This window comes from Garra rufa, chromosome 5, assembly GCF_049309525.1.
Source record: "Garra rufa chromosome 5, GarRuf1.0, whole genome shotgun sequence".
In the NCBI taxonomy this organism is placed as follows: Eukaryota; Metazoa; Chordata; class Actinopteri; order Cypriniformes; family Cyprinidae; genus Garra; species Garra rufa.
The window spans coordinates 12,773,649-12,793,869 of record NC_133365.1 but is presented as its reverse complement, the minus strand read 5'-3'; the positions used below and the strand labels follow the sequence as shown (position 1 = coordinate 12,793,869).

Below are 20,221 nucleotides of genomic sequence, written 5' to 3'. Positions count from 1 at the left end.
ATTTTTAGCATCATTACTCCAGTTAAATGATCTTTCAGAAATCATTCTAATATTCTGATTTGCTGCTCAAAAAAAAAAACATTTATTATTATTATTATTATTATTATTATGCTTAAAACAGATGAGTAGATTTTTTTTTCTGGTTTATTTGATGAATAGAAAGCTCAGAAGAACAGCATTTATCTGAAATAGATTTTTTTTGTAACATTATAATTGTCTTCACTTTTTGATCAATTTAAAGCATCCTTGCTAAGAAAAAGCAACAATTTCTATAACTTCTATCCCCCTCTTCCCCAAAAAAGAATAAAAACAATTATACTGACTCCAAGCTTTTGAATCATATAATGTATATTGTTACAAAAGCTTTTTTACTTCATATAAATGCTGACCTTTGGATCTTTCAATTCATCAAAGAATCCTGAAAAAAAATACTCAATTGTTTAAATATTGCTAATAATAAAAATAATCATAATAAATGTTTCTTAAACAGCAAATCAGCATATTAAAATGACATCTGAAGAATCATCTGACACTGAAGACTGGAGTAATGATGCTGAAAATTTAGCTTTGATCACAGGAATAAATTACATTTTAAATTACATTCAAATAGAAAACAGTTTAATAGTAAAAATATTAAATTTTACTGTTTTTGCTGTGCTTTGGATCAAATAAATGCAGGCTTGTTGAGCAGAAGTGTCTTCTTTAAAAAATATTAAAAGTCTTACTGTTCAAAAACTTTTGACTGGTAGTGTACATGTTCTGTATTTTACCTTAATATCAGAGCACAAAAAGAGTATTTTGTACTACAACTGCCAATTATGTACTGTACTAACCACAGTCACATGGTTCAAGTGTGGCATTTTAGGCATGTTGTGCTTAAGAAGTTAGAAGGACATTCAACATTCATCCTGACCCTGCCTATCATGACTGCACACCATTTTGTCAAGACATGACTTTCCTTCTGCAGGTGATCCTCATATGACAAATGGTAATTTCTTGGAAGTGCATGCTGTAATCCTGACTAGGCTTGCGTGTAGCGGATGATCTCACTCAAGTCATAGCCGGTCACTGCAAAGGCGTAGCCGTCCCCGTCACAGAACTTGGCTCCACAGATCTGCGTATCAGTCACACACTCATTGTACATGTGCTCAATCTAGAAAGGGCAGGGAAAAAGTGGGAGTACATTTGAAAAACAGCTGAACACACAAAATGCTTTGCGATGCATGTTCATTTAATGCAGTTCTAGTGTATTTACTATTGTACTGTATGTTGTATGTATCTGTAAGTGGTTTTACCTCTACGTTATTAGTCTCTGGAGTCAAGCTCAGATGCCACACTCTAACCCAGGAGTCTTCTGCTGCAGAGATCAGCTTTTTCAATGAACAACAGAAAACGATATCAGTATATGAGGGTTGCGGACATCACTTGTGCGACATACAGAGTGTATAGTATTTCTCTCACCAGTCCAGTGAACGGGGCGATGTCCAGTGAGTATATCCAGCGTGCATGGGCATTGACCTCTGCATGCAGTATACCCGTTACCCCCTCATACAGACGGATCTGTCCCGTCCCATAGCCTGCAATGACTGTGCCCTTCCAGAGTTTTACTGAAGAACAACTCGTGCTAAGACAAAAAGATACGTATTAACAAACATATTATAATAATGATGTATTGCTATAAGCATAGTGGGCCTCCTTCATGAAACACAAGCACACACTTCAAAAAATGCTTTTGCTACTCAGATTTTTTGTCTTGTTTTAAGCGAAAATATCTAAACATTCTTAAATCAAGAAGGTTTTTCTAGACGAGTAAAAAATTGTCTTTTTTTTTCCAGAAAAAAATAAGTCAAAATTAAGTTAAAAGAAGCAAAATAATCTGCCAATGGGGTTAGAAAAATAATCTTATTTTAAGCAGACAACTAGATTATTTTGCTTACCCCACTGGCAAATTATTTTGCTTGTTTCAAGCAAAAACTCACTTTATTTTAACTTCTTTTTTCTTAAAACAAGGCAATAATTTTTAATTGTCTAGAAAATCCTTCTAGATTTAAGAATTTTTAAATATTCTGGCTTGAAACGACTAAAAATCTAAGTAAGAAAAGCAATTTTTGCAGTGCAGGAGTTTTTGTGTAAATAATTTTTAACGTCACTTTATGGTCTCTTTAATGGAACTGATCATACTGCATTTTAATAACACTTACCATAATAATATATCATTAGTAATCACACAATTAATTATTTGTGTGAAAATAAATTACTGCTAAACAAAAATGAAACATAGTCTGTTTTTGTTTTATTATATAGCACTATTTCATTTTAATTAAATCTTTTTATTAGGATTTTGTTAGGCCAATTACTTTTTAAATTTTGCATTTATGTAATATACAGTCAAGCCTGAAATTATTCATACCCCTGGCAAATTCTGACTTAAAGTTACTTTTATTCAACCAGCAAGTTTTTTTTTTAACTGGAAATGACACAGGCTTCTCCCAAAAGATAATAAGATGATGTACAAGAAGCATCATTGTGGAAAAAAAATACCTCTCAGCTTTTATTTACATTTGAACAAAAAGTCCAAAATTATTCATACCCTTTGCAAACTGTCACAGTCTATGGGAAATTCCAAAGTTCTATACCATTCCAAATAGTCCAAAGTGTTCTAAAGCATCCTAATTACCCTGATTCATTGGGAACAGCTGTTTTAATCAACTCAACAAGTGAAAAACAGAAGCTCTCTGCTGTTGGTTTGTGGACAGTTATGGCTAAGACAAAGGAGCTCACTGAGGACCTACAGCTGCTCACAATTCAGGAAAGGGCTATAAGACCATATCTAAATGTTTTGAAGTTCCAGTGGCTACAGTGCAAATATTATTAAAAAATACAAGACGTTCTACACTGTGAAAAATCTCAGAGGACGTGGTCGGAAGCCAAAAGTGACACCCAGTGGCCTTGGGCACCAGTGGACATTTCAGCACGACAACGACCCAAAACACACAGCAAAACTGGTGAAGAAATGGTTAGCAGACAAAACATTACCGTTTTGCAGTGGCCCAGCCAGAATCCTGACTTAAATCTAATTGAGAATCTGTGGAGGGAGCTAAAGATCAGGGTGATGGCAAGGAGACCTACCAACCTGAAAGAGTTGGAGCTCATTGCTAAAGATGAATGGACAAAAATACCAGTGGAGACATGCAAAAAGCTGGTTAGCAATTATAGGAAGCGTTTGATTGCTGTAATAGCCAATAAAGGCTTTTCTATTGATTATTGAGAATGATTTTTGACATGCCACTTTTTGTTCAAATGTAAATAAAAGATGAGTAATATTTTTCCACAATGATGTCTCTTATGCATTGTCTTATTATCTTTTGTGTCATTTCCGGTCAAAAAAAAAAAAACTTGCTGGTTGAATAAAGGTAAAATTAAGACATTACACATAATTCACACATAATAGTTGTTGTAATTTATAGGTGGGCATTTCACTAATAGTCAATGAGTGGGTAAATTAACCTCACTTCTGAGGTTTACAAATTATTTGTGAATCCAGGAGAAACTTTTCAGGAAGGTCCACATTATGTGCCAGTATTTCAGAATATACTAACATATTTGCAAATTTTTCATGAACGAAAGCCATTATCTCTTGTATAGTGAGTGTTAATTCCAAACATACTCAAAACCTGGGATCTTGTTGAGCAGTTGAAAATCATCTCCTGATTTCCACACACAGAGGAGGCCAGAGTCATCAGCACTTACTAAATCAGCAATGCACTCCTATAAAAAGAAATACATTTTTAATAATAAAACACTTGAGCCAACAGTAGCTTAAAGGTATAGTTTACCCAAAAATGAAAATTCTGTCATTAAATTACTAATTAAGACCTTTGTTCATCTTCAGAACATTAATATATTTTTGATGAAATCCAAGAGCTCTCTGTGCCTCCACAGAATTTTCATTTTTGGGTGAACTATCCCTTTTAAGTCAAATTAACCAAACATAAGTAAGTTAATACCAGACTGCCAGAGCACTCAGAGGCCATATCTGTGATTGCCTCTTTGTGTTCCTCCAAAACCTCAGACAGGGTGATGTTACTGCCTTTACTGGGAACGTCAAACACCAGCACTGAGCCAGATGAGACCCCTGAAGGAAGTGTGAAGAATTGAAAAGGACGCTTTTACTATACATACTAAGCAAACATGTAAATTAGAACAGTATCCTATACTGTATAGCCACTGCTGATGAAGCTACTCACCTACACAAATATATTTCTCCCGCACCGCTGCAATTCCTCTGGCAAACACTGCCTTCGCTGAAAAATTACAACAGACATTATAAGATGTCAGGTACTCCATAGTCACAACCTATTTTCTTAAGTTTTGTTCTTTAAAGGATGTAAAATTTATCAATAACAATGAACACATTTACTGCATTTAAAGAGTCATAGAAGTGTGCACTGACCAGTAGGGGTCTCTGGTGTGTCCAGCGCATGCCAATAGACCATAATGGATCCATCTGATTCATACATCTGATGAATAAACATAAATCAAGTCATGTTTCCTGGGCAAAAAAAGCCATTTTAAAAAGATCGTTCACCCAAAAATGAAAATTCTGTAATTAATTACTCACCCTCATGTTGTTCCAAACCCATAAGACTTTCGTTTATCTTCGGTATACAAATTAAGAAGTTTTTGATGAAATCCAAGAGCTTTCTGACCCTGCATAGGCAGCAACGATTCTTCCACATTAAAGGCCAAGAAAGGTAGTAAGCACCTTGATAAAAAAGTTCACATGACATCCGTGGTTTAACCTTAATTTTATGAAGCTATGAGAATTTCTTTGCGTGCAAAGAAAACAAAAATAACGCCTTCATTCAACAATTTTTTTCCTTTGTGTAAGTCTTTGACGTGCATTCGCGAGAGTAACTACATCAGAACAAACGTTGCGGTAGTGTCGTGAATGCATGTCAAAGACTGGCATGGAAGTGAATGTGTCTATACAGGGCCAGAAAGCTCTCGGATTGAGAGACGACATGAGGCTGAGTAAATAATGAGAGAATTTTCCTTTTTGGACTGTGAACTATCCCTTTAATAGTACGGAATAACACTCAACCCACCTGGATTCCCTTCTGAGAGGTGAGAACAAGAAGATCTCGGGAGGGCAGGACACACCAGGCTGCCTGTTAGAATAAAAAGTTAAATATGATCTTGGGATAAAGGTGAAACAATAACGTGACAGCATTTAGACACTGTAGGCAAAACTGCACTAAACCAGTATAATCATTTGTTTTTTAGGAGTCAAATAGTATTTTAGTTATCATGGTACTTTACTTATCATATTACCTGCATGATAAGTGAGGAGCTGGTGGCCACGTTGCCCTCTTTAGATTGCAGCTGTCGGTGGGAATAGTTCAGCCCATCCCAGGAGGCACTGACCATGTTTACCACGTTGGCGTGGACCACTGTAAAATAGGTGAGACAACGCGGCGCGATGCGCAGGACGCCCAGGTTGTTGTAGAGCGCGGATGCGCTGCTCTTTAACTGAATGCTTTTCTCTTTGTGGTACATTTTCGCCATTTTTTGGAAGAGCGGCGTTTGTTTACTTCATAAACCAGGGATGTTGTTCCTGAAGAGAGAGACAGGACATGGAAATCAGTTCAAACTAAATGAACAGTTGTGAAGAGTTTCCCTGAGACAGTGAATTCGAGGTTAGTTGCGTTGCACTAGCCTAATATAGTAAATCGGATTTTAGCAGCATGTCCAGATGGATGGTCTCTCGACAGCAAGATGTGAAATATGAAATGCTGCTTCTTTTCCAATAACAACACTGACATTCAGTTAACCTCAAAATGATTATTAACCGTTTAATTGGGCGTGATACATGCACATCTAAGCAGCTACCAACCCTGAATGAAGGCAGCTGATGGTTTCTCCTGTTAATCCTCTTCGTTTCAGAGCAAATGCTGAATCAAATAGCTCCAAATATGAAAATAAAATACGCCGTTTCTGTTATTAGACCAATGAACGGCAGATTAGAGATATTACTTGTCTAATTGTAGTCAAGCAAGCTTTCACCATCTCGCGTCTCTTGCAGCCATAGTGACGGAGCAGACGTGTGTATGTGTGTAGAACGTCACCGTTATCTGCGGTGCACGGAATGACGCAAAGTTTTGAGCGTCCCCAAATGACATGCTAAAATAAAAAAAATAAAAAAATGTTCCCTTTGTTCAAATGGTATGAGACTTTATACATCGGTCAACACGATCTTAATCTACAAATAAAAAAAATTGGAATGATATCTTGATTTTATGTTCCCCAGGAAACAAAATACAATTTTGTAACAAAATAATAGTAAAAAAAAAAAAAATGTAATTTGTGTCGTTTTTGGAGGATTTATAATATTTTTAAAATAAATATAAATTAATAAATAAATATTTTTAATAGGTTTTTATACAAAAACAGCTTTTTATGTAAAATTCACTTTATAAAAGACCCACATTTCTAACTTTCATTCATGGGGATAACATGGATAATTTCACATGGTTTAGTGTAAGATTTTTGCCCATCTTTTGGAAAATCCAGTTTTAAAAGTAAAAAATTCACTTTTACCAGTAGATGGCTGCAGAGTTCCACTATTTGCTATTTAACCACCTGAAAGATATCTTTTCAAGTTTTTTCAGTTGAGTTCATATCTACATATTATGAAATCACAATTATAACAATAAAAATTACTTTTTGTCAAAGTTTAGCATTTTTTTGTATTAAAACAAAATCAGTTCTATTACATATTGAGTACCATTACATGGCATGAACATAAGAATGCAACAACATCAAATATTTTTTTTTATTTGACGAATTATAAGAGAGCAGTTTTTATGGTCTCACAAATGTATTCCTGTGTGTGTGTCACACACTAAATGACAGCTGGTCTCCAGCAACACTTTCTTCACATTGGATGCCCTTGGCACAAAGCTTCTTCAGAGAAAATTGACCATGGTTGGAATTGTTTGTGGGAATAAGCCAAAGCTCCTATTTTTAGACAGAAGACACCTTGCTGGCCCATGGCACTGTTTTTCAATATGCTCGATGTTTACATGTATAACTCCTTTGTGCTGTGGAAGGAAATAAGTCTTTCTTTTATTCAAGGAAAGAGCTACCAAAGGAGGTTTTACTGAATGAGCTAGAGAGCACTGGTGTCCCCTCATTCTGATGAAAAAAAAAGGCACAGGAATGGCCTTCTGATGGCGAGGAAACAGGTCATCATCTCAACAACTAATTCAATAGAAAATCTACAGCTCTGGTGGTTAAACCATGTCATTACATATGACTTGGATATTTCCCCCACCAGATGGCGCCAGATAGATAAAGTTATCTCATATGTGACCCTGGACCACAAAACCAGTCATAAGGTTACATTTTACAAAATTTGTAATATATATTCATACATCATATGAAAGCTCAATAAATAAGCTTGGTGTTTGTTAGGATAGGACAATATTTGGCCGAGATACATCTATTTGAAAATCTGGAATCTAAGGGTGCAAAAAAATCAAAATACTGAGAACACCTTTAAAGTTGTTCAAATTAAGTTCTTAACAATGCATATTACTAATCAAAAATTACATTTGATAGGTTTACAGTATGAATTTTACAAAAAATCTTCATGGAACATGATCTTTACTTAATTTCCTAATGGTTTTTGACATAAAAGAAAAATCAATAATTTTGACCCATACAATATATTTTTGGCTATTGCTACAAATATACCCCAGCGACTTAAGACTGGTTTTGTGGTCCAGGGTCACATCTGGTCATTTTTACCATAATATACAATACCACCTGAGTGCTTGACATGACATTGTTTTCACCAGTTTCATCTTAAAAACTCAAGTTCAGCAGCTGCTGCCTTAACATTTTAAGTTAAATTAACTTAAATTAAATTTCAACTCATAAGTTAAATCAACTTAAAAGTACAAGTCATTTTAACTAATTTTATTGTTGTGAGTTGAAATGACTTGTAGTTTTAAGTTGATTTAACTTAATTTTAAGGCAGCTGCTGAACTTAATTTTTTAAGTTGAACGTTTTTACAGTGTATGTGATTCCTGCTACTCCTTACTGAAAGCTGACTAACCAAGCATATGCAAAATTGAAATACATTGTTCCCCCCTGCAAACATGGACACTTGGTTGTAATGTGACATAATGTGATGATTATGGTGAAGGCATCTGAAATAGAAAAATTAGGCCTATGTAAGTAGGATTTTAATTTAATTTTACTTTTTGCAGCACATTGGCAAACAAGAAGCTGTCTGTAACCCTCCTACGTCATACAGATATCTTTTGATATTTAGTGGTGAAAGATCTAACTGTTAGCATTCTGTGGGAGGTACAAAGTTTCCTTCCTTCTTCTGAAAGACCTGAGCAAAATTGTACTTAGTCCTCTCACTGAAAAGCAAAATACAAGTGGAAATTCTACAAGAACATAAAAGCAGTAAAACAATCATGCAACACAAAACAATTAATGAAAATTCAAATTGAAAAGATTAACGTGTAACAATATACAGTATTGTCAACCTCACATGATAACCACACAGTAAACTGTCTACCACAAAGTAGGTGTGCATTTGTAGACAGCAAAGGAAAAGAACAAATGAAGGACTTTGTGTACAAGAGGCCTGTCAGAGAGGTCAAAGATGTGTGTAGGCTTGTGAAAGTATAGTGAACATGGGCCCCATTATGTAAAGAGATGGGCATGAGAGGGAGGGAGACAGAGGCCAGGATGGAGTCCAGAACATATTTTGTTGACCATGTAATGAACAAAGGCCTTAACATCTGAAATGGTATAAACTGTTAAATCAGATTCTATTAAAAGCATTTATTAAGAAAACTCATCATTGGCAGGATATGTTGTGCAGCATACTGTAAATGCCATTAGGGATTAGTAGAAGGTCTACCCGTCACAACTTTCTTACAGTATCATTTAAAGTTCTGTTCTAAAAAAATATTTTCACTTTGATGTGATATTCTCATGTATTACATCTTTTAACCGATATTGCATGGCAGTTGTCTTGGACTTAGAAATCTTGTGTTTTGCGGAAGCAACTTTTGTGCCTGTGTAAAAATGCTTTAGTCACTGTCAGCCATAATAAATGTATACATCTTAAAGGATTAGTTCACTTCCAGAATAAAATTTCCTGATAATTTACTCACCCCCAGGTCATTCAAGATGTTCATGTTTTTATTTCTTCAGTCAAGAAATTTAGGTGAACTAATTAGGTTTTTGTGAGCTGGTGCAAAACAAGCATTCGGTTACAAAGTATATGATTATTATTATTATTATTATTATTATTATTATTATTATTATTTTAAAGGGACAGATTCTTTCGCTACATAAGACTCTTATTCCTCAGCTGGGATCATGTAGAACACTGAAGCTGCATTGAAACTGCAATTTGGTGCAGTTTTCTTACTTAGAGTTTTTGTCTTGTTTGAAGCCAAAATATCTAAAAATTCTTAAATCAAGAAGGATTTTCTAGACGAGTGAAAATTATTATCTTGTTTTCAGAAAACAACTTAAAAATATAAGCAAAATAATCTGCCAATGAGGTAAGAAAAATAATCTCGTTTTCTGTTTGAAATAAGATTTTTTTTTCTTACCCCATTGGCAGATTATTTTGCTTGTTCTTAGCAAAAAATCACTTAATGTTGGCTTGTTTTTAATAATAATAATTTTTACCAAAGTCCCTTTAAGGGTATTCTATAGTCTTTGTTTTTACTCGTCTAGAAAATCCATCTTGATTTAAGAATTTTCAGTTATTTTTCCTGGAAAAAAGACAAAAAAATCAGAAAAGTAAGAAAAGCATTTTCTGCAGTGTGGAATGTTTTCTTCCAAAAAAAATAAAAAATAAAAAAATCAGTAAATCAGGACATTTTTACTTTGGAAGTGAACTAATCCTTTAAGATAACTTTTTTGTTTACAGTGACTATCCAAACGCACAGTTTGTAGTCTAGAAAAGTAGCATTTAGTTGCATTATTACACGTTCGCCACCATAGAAACAAAACATGGGTGGAAACATGCTGTAAGTGTTTTCTTTCGCGCTCCCGTTCTCTTTAAATACGGCCTGACTCCGTCGACACCAACTTAGAAACAACATAGCAACGTGAACAGAAGCTCTGTCATCTCAGCTTGAATGGAATGCCATTCAAATTGCGGAGCCACATAAAATGATCTTCCTCTTTGTACATCTGTAGATTACAGTTCCGATTTCTTTCCCATTCAGGTTTGATTATGTAAAAAAAAGTATTTAAATTAATAAGCTTATGTAATGTGCATGGTTGGTTGTTGTATTGTTTTCTTTAGTTTTACTGTCTTTCCCCCATTATAGCAAAACACTTAATTGCCTTTCATAGTCTCGTGTTAATTAGTATTCTGCACTCACTCTTTGAACACTTTTGCGCTTCATGCGCCATAAATTTCCAGTCTTCTCTCAAGTGAAAATCCGTTGTGCTACAGTGTCCACTATCGGGGGATCAACATTGTCGCTCTTCACTCTCTGTCTTGCTTTAGGGGCATAGCATGCGTGCTGGAAAATAATACTTTTTCGCTATCTTCAGCAGAACAGATCATAACTGTAATCTGGAAGTCAAACGTTTTGCTTAGTGTTGTTATTGCACCATATACCCGCAGTGATGAATGTCGTCTGGAGAGGATTCTGCACTTTTGTTGTCACAACACTTGTTTTTCAAGGTAAAGAACATGTAATATCAGTAGCTATTGAAATAATAACAACAAGATGTCTTTATCTGAATGTTGAATGTCGATAAATAATGTTGTAGTGAATTAGTAGCTTACAATTTGTCAATACACAGGCTAGTCGCTAACTTGTTTGTACATAAACTTCCTGTCTTAATTCTTAATTAAAGTTTTGAAAACGTTCTATTTCGTAAGTGAACGGATATAATTATAAGATATGATGTTTCTGCAATGCAGGTCGTAGTTTAAGACAAAATACAGCTCTACGAATGTATTTTTGTGTACGAATTCGTGTGTTACTGCGACAGTGTGCAAATTTAAGGATGGTCTTCTAACTTGATCAAAATTGTTGTCTTTTATACTTCTATCTGCTGTTTGTATGCTGTTAGCAGCAGATGTACTGTATGTGAGGATTTTGCTGTTTTTCAACATCTCTCCTTTCCTGTGTAGAAGCTACAGGACTCATGATCAGGAACGAAGAGCTGAGAAAGTGTTTACAAGTAAATGAAGTTCAGGTCAGCAGCAGGTTAACCCTGCAAGAGTGCAGAGCAGATTCGGCTCTGCAAGAGTGGAACTGGAACCCTGAGACACGCTCCATCAGCAACCCACGGACGGGAGGGTGTTTAACTGCACCTCAGATCCAGGAGCATGAGAGCGTTTGGCTGCAAGCTTGCAGCTCTGAGGAGGAGGATCGTGAGGGCCAGATCTGGAGCTGCTCTAAAAAGGGTCTCCTGACATTACATGGCAAGGGTCTGCACCTGAGCGTACGTCACGATTCCTCCAAGGTCTTCCTTTCCAAAGAACGTGGGAAAGGCAGCAAGTGGAGGACGCTGACTAATCAAACGGTATGCGAGGAGACAGACAGCACACATCACGGCCAGAATGATTTACAAGAATCACAGCAGACACTTTCGAACGGACCCCGAATCCTCACTCAAATTCGCTATTGGCATTGTAAGAGAACTAGATTAGGAGCTCTTCAATAGTGATGGCTCTATGTTTCATGTTGTATTCTGCCATCCCATCATTCTGATTAATGACGTCTCATCTACTTCTGCAGTTAAAACTCAGACTGCAGCACATCTGCTATCATTTCTGTCATATCAGACCATATCTTCTTCTGTTATGTGTGTGTGTGTGTGTGTGTGTGTGTGTGTGTGTGTGTGTGTGTGTGTGTGTGTGTGTGTGTGTGTGTGTGTGTGTGTGTGTGTGTGTGTGTGTGTGTGTGTTTTACTTTCTCATCTGGTCATATAATTTTTTGTACCAGGGTTCCCACAGTCCTGGAAAACTTGGAAATATCAAAACATTTTGTCATGGAACTGTAACAGAATGTTAAAAGTCACTGACATTGTTTTTGGTTAGAAGGCAAAGCCTAAAGCTAATTAATATTTTGTGAATTAAAATGAATTATTTTAATATATTAAGGGGTTAGTTCACCTAAAAATGAAAATTCTGTCATTAATTACTCATGTTGTTCCAAACCTGTAAGACCTTTGTTCGTCATCAGAACACAAATTAAGATATTTTTGATGAAATCCAAGACCTGTCTAACCCTCCATAAACAGCAAGGGTCCTTCCATGGTCAAGGTCCAGAAGGGTACCAAGAACATCAACAAAATAGTCAGTGGTTCAATCGTAATTTTATCAAGCTATGAGAATGCTTTTGTGCAAAAAAAATTTTTTTTGGAAAAAAAAAATTTATTCAACAATTCATCTCTACTGTGTCACCCTAGCGCCATTTTGGAGAGTATCACGATGCATGCACATGCTTTCCTCTAAACATAAACAAAGTGCACAAGAAGTATTCTCAAAGCTTCATAAATTTATGACTGAACCACTGGTGTCACATGGACTATTTTATCAATGTCCTTACTACCTTTCTGGGCCTTGAATGTGGTAGGACCCTTGCTGTCTATGGAGATTTGGAACAACATGGAAATCCCTTCCAGCAATTTCCATAAAATGTTATAATACGTATGCATTACTTTAAAATTCATTGGTCAAAAGAGAGTGGGAACCCTGTGTACTATGTCTGTTCTGCCTCTACTAAATTCTATGATATTAATCTCTTTATTAATTTATTTTTTACTTAAGCTGGGAATAGTGGCCAGACCTCCAAAATAAAGTCCACAGAAGCAACGCAGGCCTCAGAAGCATCGGCTGAACCTCAAAGTAGCGTAGAGCCGGACGAACCTTCTGTTAATGTGTTTACAACTGACTATGGTGAGTAAGGAAAGAGCTCATCTGTTTTCGAAATTTAATTTGTTTTATCTGTTTAACCAGTCAGGGAATATGGTATAAACAAACAAATATTTAAAACACACTACATTCCTCTGATCCTGGAATAGTTTGTCTTATTATGTCCACATGAGGGCAGCAGAGGAGAGGAAACCTAAACGCAGTGCCATATCTTTTGGTGATGAGCCAAAGAAACATTTGTGAATTGTTTTGACCGAAAATATTACAAATTTGTAATTGATACACAAAATAATGACATTAGTTTGTGATATTCTAATGTGTTTAATTACAGGAACAGGTTGGAAAATGACAATGCTGCTTCTTAGCAGCTTGGCCCTGTTACTTGGGCTGGTGATCCTCACTCTAAACATCTACCAGAACAGGTAACGTCTCATTTTTGCTAAACCTTCAAGACCTTTTTATTGTCAATGCCAGCATTTAATGTAAATATAGAAGGAATTGATTTACAACAAGGAATGACTCACTAACATAGTTTTCCCTCTTGCTGATCTATTTTTTGTCATCATACACAGGAGGAAGAAGACAGTGGTGGTGCTGAAATCCTACACTCCGACAGGAGAGGCCAGTCTGCCTGGGTCTCCGGTGCCTAGTGAGAGAGCTCCTCTAACCCGACACCCTATGAAAACTGCTCAGTCTCCCTCCATCCAGCGAGGTGAGATCCTTGTTGAATGGAAAGATGGAACAGTCACCCCACTATTTGAAACATATCTAACTGACTAAGCAGTGTCTTTTAGAAGAAATGGCTGTGAGTAACTTGCATATTGTTCCCAAGCAAACTGACAGATCTGCATGATGGCTTCATTCACACAGGCTAATTATGATTCAGCAATAATTTTCTAAATAATGACTGTTGCCCAAGGAATCACTGCCAACTTCATGATTATTGCCAGTTTCCATGTATTTATTTATTTGATTTGTAGCCATAGAATACGTGGGAGAAAGTTTTGCAAGAAACTAAAGATACACTCACACAGTCATTATCACAACTTTAAAACCAACATATTGATCAGGACTCAGCAGTCTTCGTCTTGCTAAAATGTCTGTACATTATTCCTTACATATTTAACATCTTATAAAAATCTCAGACATCTGTTGGGTTTACAGAATGCCATCCCTCTGGTGAATTTTGAAAAACTGAGGTTGGGTCTTGATCAAAGACAACATTCTGTACCTTGCCAAAAAGACATACGGTAACGTCAGGTCAAATACAGCTCAAACTTAACAGAAGATATATATACTGTTTAATTAACAATGAATGCTTATGCAAGCTGCATTCTGTGTATGTGAGTGTAAAATAGGGAAATAGAAATGGTATACAATAATACATTCAAAATATTCAAAACACACTTATTTAGTGTCAACGCAAGCCTGAATATATTTAAAACAATTGTTGTGTTTAACAGTATTGCATAAGCCTATATTTGCAATTGTTTTATATTCTGAAGACAGTTGTCTTGTGTGATTAGGAATTAGTGTGAAATATATGAAAACCATTTGTATATTAATATTTAATGTTTTTAATAAAGTACTGTTGACATGCACACTTTGTTGCGACTTGCAAAGGGGTGGAGGGCCACCTCATTAACTGTTTTGCCAGATTAATAATAGTCAAGCTAACTTTACCGGTTTCTTTTGACACACAGTTTTGTAATGCTCTTCTGCAGGCAAGAGATGAAAAACATGTCTGCGCAAGTTTGTTGTTAGGGTGTAAAGCACACATACTTTGAGTGGGAGAGAGGAGTAGATGTGGGGTTGACATGCAAGCATTAAATCAAAAGCAGAAACACAATCATATGGTATTGCGAATTTTCACGTCTTCACCCATTCAAGTTTGTAATGTCAGACTAAACTATAAATTCTTCATATATAAGTTTATAATGACAAACTAACATGTAATAATTTAATTAAATATACAATTTTTTAAGTTAAAGCATATTATATTAATCACATGCCAGCATACCACATGTACAAATAAATGCCATTGAAAGGATGCACGCTCATTGTAGCACAATAACAGACACCTGACAGATATAAGTACCACATTTGTATACAATACTCCAGAAGAATCTCATATTTGCATTCCACTGTTATGCAGCGGTACTCTGGTACTGTGGTTTTAGTCGCAAGGTTTTGCTATACAGATAAGCAAATCGACTAAATTTATGATCACAGAACAATTTTTGTTATGTTATTTATTTATTTTTTTTGTCAAAACTCTACAAGATACGACTATACAATAACCAACAAGACAATGGAAGACATGCCTGAGCAAGAGATAGGGTGTGACAGTTTTTTGAAAGCAGGCATATTGAGCAGGTGTGCACTGAACAGCAAAATGCGTTACATCAATTTGTTTTTTAATGTTTGCTTTTGTTTTATTATCAGTATCATCATTTGTCGCAACAAATATTATAGATGTGGATGCCCTTGAGGTCAAGTTTTAAACTAAAACTTAAAATTGACAGCATTTCATACCACTAAATATAGTGCCTTGCAAAAGTATTCATACCCCTTTCATTTTTTTCACATTTTGTTTTGTTGCAGCATTATGTTAAACTGCTTTAAATTACTTTTTTCCACATCAATCTACATCTCATACACCATAATGACAAAGCACAAAACAGGTTTGTATCAGCTTTGCAAATTTATTAGAAATAAAAAAACTGAAAAGATCCCGTTGCATAAGTATTCACACCCTTTTCTGGGACACTCGAAATCTAGCTCAGGAGCATTCATATTGCTTCTAGATGTTACTACACTTCGAGTGGAGTTAAACTGTGGCAAATTCATCTGAATGAGTATGGTTTAGAAAGGCAAACACCTCTCAGAAAAGGTCTAACAGCTGAAAATGCATATCAGAGCAAAAACCAAGTCCTGAGGTCAAGATAACTGCCTGTAGAGCTCTGTGACAGACTTGCGTTAAGGCAATGATCTAGGGAAGAGTTCAGAAATAAATCTGCTGCATTGAAGGTTCACAGAAGCATGTAGCCTCCATTATCCATAATGGAAGAGGATTGGAACAACTAGGACTCTAGAAAATGTCTGCCAGCCCCCATCCAAGCTGACAGAGCTTGAGAGGTGAAAAGGTGAGGCAAAGAATGGCAGATAATTGCCCAATGCAGATGTGCAAAGCTTGTCACATCATACCCAAAAAGGCTTGAGGCTGTAAAGGTGCTTCAACTATGTACTGAGTTAAGGGTATGAATACTTATGCAATGTACTTATTTCAGTGTTTTATTTTTAATAAATTTGTAAAGTTTGCAAATCTGGTTTCTGCTTTGTCATTATTATGGTGTGTTGAGTGTAAATTGATGTGGGGAATAACTAATTTAAAGCAGTTTAACATAATGCTGCAACAAAACAAAATGTGAAGGAAAAAAAATGAAGGGGTATGAATACTTTTGCAAGGCACTGTATATATATTACATCTGCATTGCTTTGTTATCATTGCTTTAGATATGTTTAGTGTTCTATGCACAACAGCTGCATCTGGAGTGTTATGTCTCTGTCACAATTGTCCCTAACATAACTATAAAAAAATATGTGCACTCAAACATGGAGCGCAAGCTCTCTGTGCTCTCACACATGCAGTATAGGTATCACTTACATTACATAAGACAAGACCATAGAAATTGCTTGTAATTGTGTTTAAGTAAAAGCTCTCCCATAGGATATCTATTTAGCTAACAGAGGATGTCCCCACCCAAAAAAGCATTATTGAGTTACTATCTGTTACTGTTGCCCTTTTTCCATTGGCTGTGTTTTTCTATCTCTGATTCCAACCTTTTCTGTTCTCCCACAAGCATACAGATATGGAAGTTATCATAATGGTCACGTGTAGCAACTGCACGTATCTTGCTTTAGAGGAAGCCTTGAAAGATGAAGGATAATCAGATAAATGAGTTGGTACCTGACAAATGATCTGCTAAATCAGACTTAAGTCCCTGAACGAAACCCAAAAAGGCAAAACACACTGGGCAGAACATCTAACATCTAAATGATGCTCAGTACAGATGACAGACGGCAGAAGTACATCTTTAAACATTCCCCTGAAGGAAATTTGTGATTCGTGGTTTCCTGATTAAAGATCACAATCTTTTCTCTCACATTTTTTTTAATGAACTCTGAAATAAGAATAGGTGATTGTTTGTGGAAGAGCACAAAAGGTCATAAATGAAAAGAGCCATTGTGCAATTTACTGTCACAATAGATTCCAACAAGTTGATGTCACAAAATCTGAAAAGCCAATGCAAGGCAAGTGTATGATAGTCAGAGCAACAATGTAGACAATAGATGTCTTGGAGATCATTTACACATTGAAAAGGTGTTTGTTATATTTATTACACACTAAAAATGCTGGGTTCAGCCAATTGGGTCATTTTATTGGGTTATTTTTAATAATATTTACCCAGTTGCTGGGTCAAATTTACTATCAATTCAAATGAAATGATGAGCCTCCCCACATACCCATCCAGTGCTGGGTCAGTGTAGTCCCATGTTGTGTCTGTGCCAAACCAGTTAAAACTGGTTACCATTGTCAACAGTCATTTTGTGTTCTGTCCTGAGAGAAAACATGACTGATGGGAGACTTCCTGAATGAAATTAAGCTTAGTATTATATTGTATTCCTTTTAAGTTATCACTGTATAAATAGACTCTCTTTTTTATTGAACGTAGCAGCTAAAGTCTGCTTGGTACGATAGCATTATACAAACGCAGCATTCACCGGATATTCACTCAATCTAATGGCGCGTCGGCGCCACCATGGAAGTTTCACCTGCCGCCAAACGAATGCACGACCAACACGTCGCGACTTTTATTTGTAATAATAAAGTTACCGCATGCGCTCCACTGACTATTCCCACAGATTCCCATTGGCTGCTCATCCTGTCATGTGCTAAAACGTTCTCTGAATGGGTTCTTTTATGATTGTAAAAGACTAGTCATTGAATAAAAATATTTTATTCGAACTGTTCTTGTCCTATATATACCAAAACAGATTTTAGAGTACATTTTTATCATATTCATCAATCAGTCTGCATTTTGGTGGCACTTAATGTAAACAATGCCACTGAACCGAACGAGACTTGCATATTTTGCTGATTATTAGTGCTGAAAATGGTCAATTATTGTCATGTTTTGGGCTGTACTAATTAGTCAGACTGGAATCAACATTTGGAGTACTATAGACAGCCATAAGTTATAACAAATCAAGGAAGAGTGCAAAAAAAACTGAGGAAAAGTTTGTGGTTGGCCAAACTGAACCAGGATTTCCAGGGCAACCATCTTGACAACATTTGTGTTTTTTTTTTATCATTTCTAATCAGGTTGGTGAAATATTTGGCTAATATCTTAATACTGCTTGTATGTACATTTATATTAACTTTAGTTTTTCAAAATATTGCGCCTTTTCCTGCTTAGCAAGTCCTGCTCTATATGACTTAGACAGCATAAATTAGCAGAACAATGTATTCAGTCGTGCAATCCATGCTGTTGTTTACATCCGAGTATCTCCAATATGGCCGCGCATCTGGGTAACTGACCAAACTGTGATGTATGTGCAAACCCTCTATTATTTCTAATGAAAAACCTTCGATAGGTTGACTGACCCAGCACTGTCATAAAACAACCCAGCAAATGTATAAAACCCAACAAGCTGGGACAAAATATCCCAGCAGGTGTTCTTTTGTCCAATATTTTCCTAGGTTGCCAAATAACCTAGAAATGGTTGTTTATAACACAGCATTTTAGAGTTGTGATGCTGTATTCACCCAAATAAATTCAATTTGTCTTATATTTTTGCCCATGGGTGTGCTTGCTTAATAATAAATCTTTTGATTATTGCTGTTGCCTCTATAATTCTGTGTAATTATTCATTTCCAGCCCATTTTAAGCCAGTTATATAATAATTTTTAAACATTATATAACATTATTTAAGCTTAAATAAAACGACCCAGCATGTTGCGTAAAACATTTAACCCAACCAGCCGGGTCAAAATAAGAAATGTTGGGTTGCCAAATAACCCAAGTTGGGTTGTTTTTAACCTTGCATTTTTTAGAGTGTAGGGCTTGGTTTGTTAAAACAAACTGTAATGTTATCAGAGCTTAAAAAAATCCATTAAGAGCATGTTGACAAGTTATTTTAATGTCCTGGAGAAAAGTAAATAAATAAATAAATAAATAAATAGAGAGATTGAGTTCTGCTTTTTTGTAAGGTACTAAGGGGCTGTGCGCATTCAAATACCTGTACATGAACAAAACATATATCCTTTAGGTATCCTATGCAGAATGTGGTACAAGTCACATCATGTGTTATAATTCACAGTACACTATATTATAATTTTCAAGGTATCCATGATTTAATCAGCTTCTGAAAAAAATCAGAGCAACTCTGCTAAAAATAAAGCACCTGAGATTTATAATCAGGTACAGGTTTAACCGTCTGATCGCGATGTCTTTGGAAAACATCTGATAAAGTGTCATCAGTATGGATTCCTCTCAGCTTGTTTTTCCACATGTGGGCAACATATGGGTTGGCAGCGTCTTAAAGGTATGCGGGTGCTGTGATGTCTTAGCTCCCAGCAAAAGATCCAGTGACCCTTTAAAGGGCATGTCTTGGGGCACTTTTGGTGCATCCAAACAGGAAACAACATAGTAAACTTGGGAATGTGCTTTACAAGTACTTGTGGACGTCAAAGAGTGCGACTAAATCATGACCTTCACATTTTGCCCATTGAGATGGTGTTTGTTTGACAATATTGTAGAGATACACTCTAAAACTATGCCATTTGGATAACATAAAATAAAATCAGTAGTAAATCTATAAAGCACACACATATGGCTTAGGGTAAAGACCAAAAGACATAATGTTCTTTTGGAAATCACATGTGGTGCTGAGGCCAATGTTTATAGCTACGCCAGTCAAGTCTTTCAAGAGGATTTTCAGGTACATTACCGGTTTCTGCACAGAAAAAAAAAAAGAACACAAGAGGCATCATCCCATAGGGTGTTTTATTAAAACTCACTCACATTCTTAGCTGAACGCTATGCTGTCTGACTTCTTAGGTTACTAAACAGTGCTTAAGTACTACACAAAGGAGATAATTTACTCTTTAGATGAGAAATTCCTTCTCATTGAATTTTCCATGCAGGCCATCGAGGAAAATTTGTGTCTCTTGTGCTGCTATAATTTTGTGCACAGGAAACTAAATCGGACGA

The 20,221-nt window shown here is 35.9% G+C and overlaps 2 protein-coding genes across 2 annotated transcripts; one reads left to right on the top strand and one right to left on the bottom strand.

The window, feature by feature from the left end:
* Positions 1-201: 201 nt before the first annotated feature.
* wdr54 (WD repeat domain 54) lies at positions 202-6,090 on the bottom strand. The gene is made up of 10 exons (XM_073841037.1): positions 5,897-6,090; positions 5,335-5,617; positions 5,109-5,171; positions 4,454-4,520; positions 4,248-4,304; positions 4,008-4,135; positions 3,668-3,768; positions 1,462-1,624; positions 1,296-1,370; positions 202-1,153 (listed from the first exon to the last, which is right to left on the bottom strand). Exons 2-10 carry the CDS (start codon positions 5,566-5,568, stop codon positions 1,022-1,024), a joined length of 1,020 nt encoding a protein of 339 aa, XP_073697138.1. The 5' UTR covers positions 5,569-5,617; positions 5,897-6,090; the 3' UTR covers positions 202-1,021.
* Positions 6,091-10,113: 4,023 nt separating this feature from the next.
* Positions 10,114-14,534, top strand: LOC141335839 (uncharacterized). Its single transcript, XM_073841397.1, has 5 exons — positions 10,114-10,739; positions 11,196-11,699; positions 12,840-12,968; positions 13,276-13,366; positions 13,517-14,534. Exons 1-5 carry the CDS (start codon positions 10,682-10,684, stop codon positions 13,722-13,724), a joined length of 990 nt encoding a protein of 329 aa, XP_073697498.1. The 5' UTR covers positions 10,114-10,681; the 3' UTR covers positions 13,725-14,534.
* Positions 14,535-20,221: the final 5,687 nt, after the last annotated feature.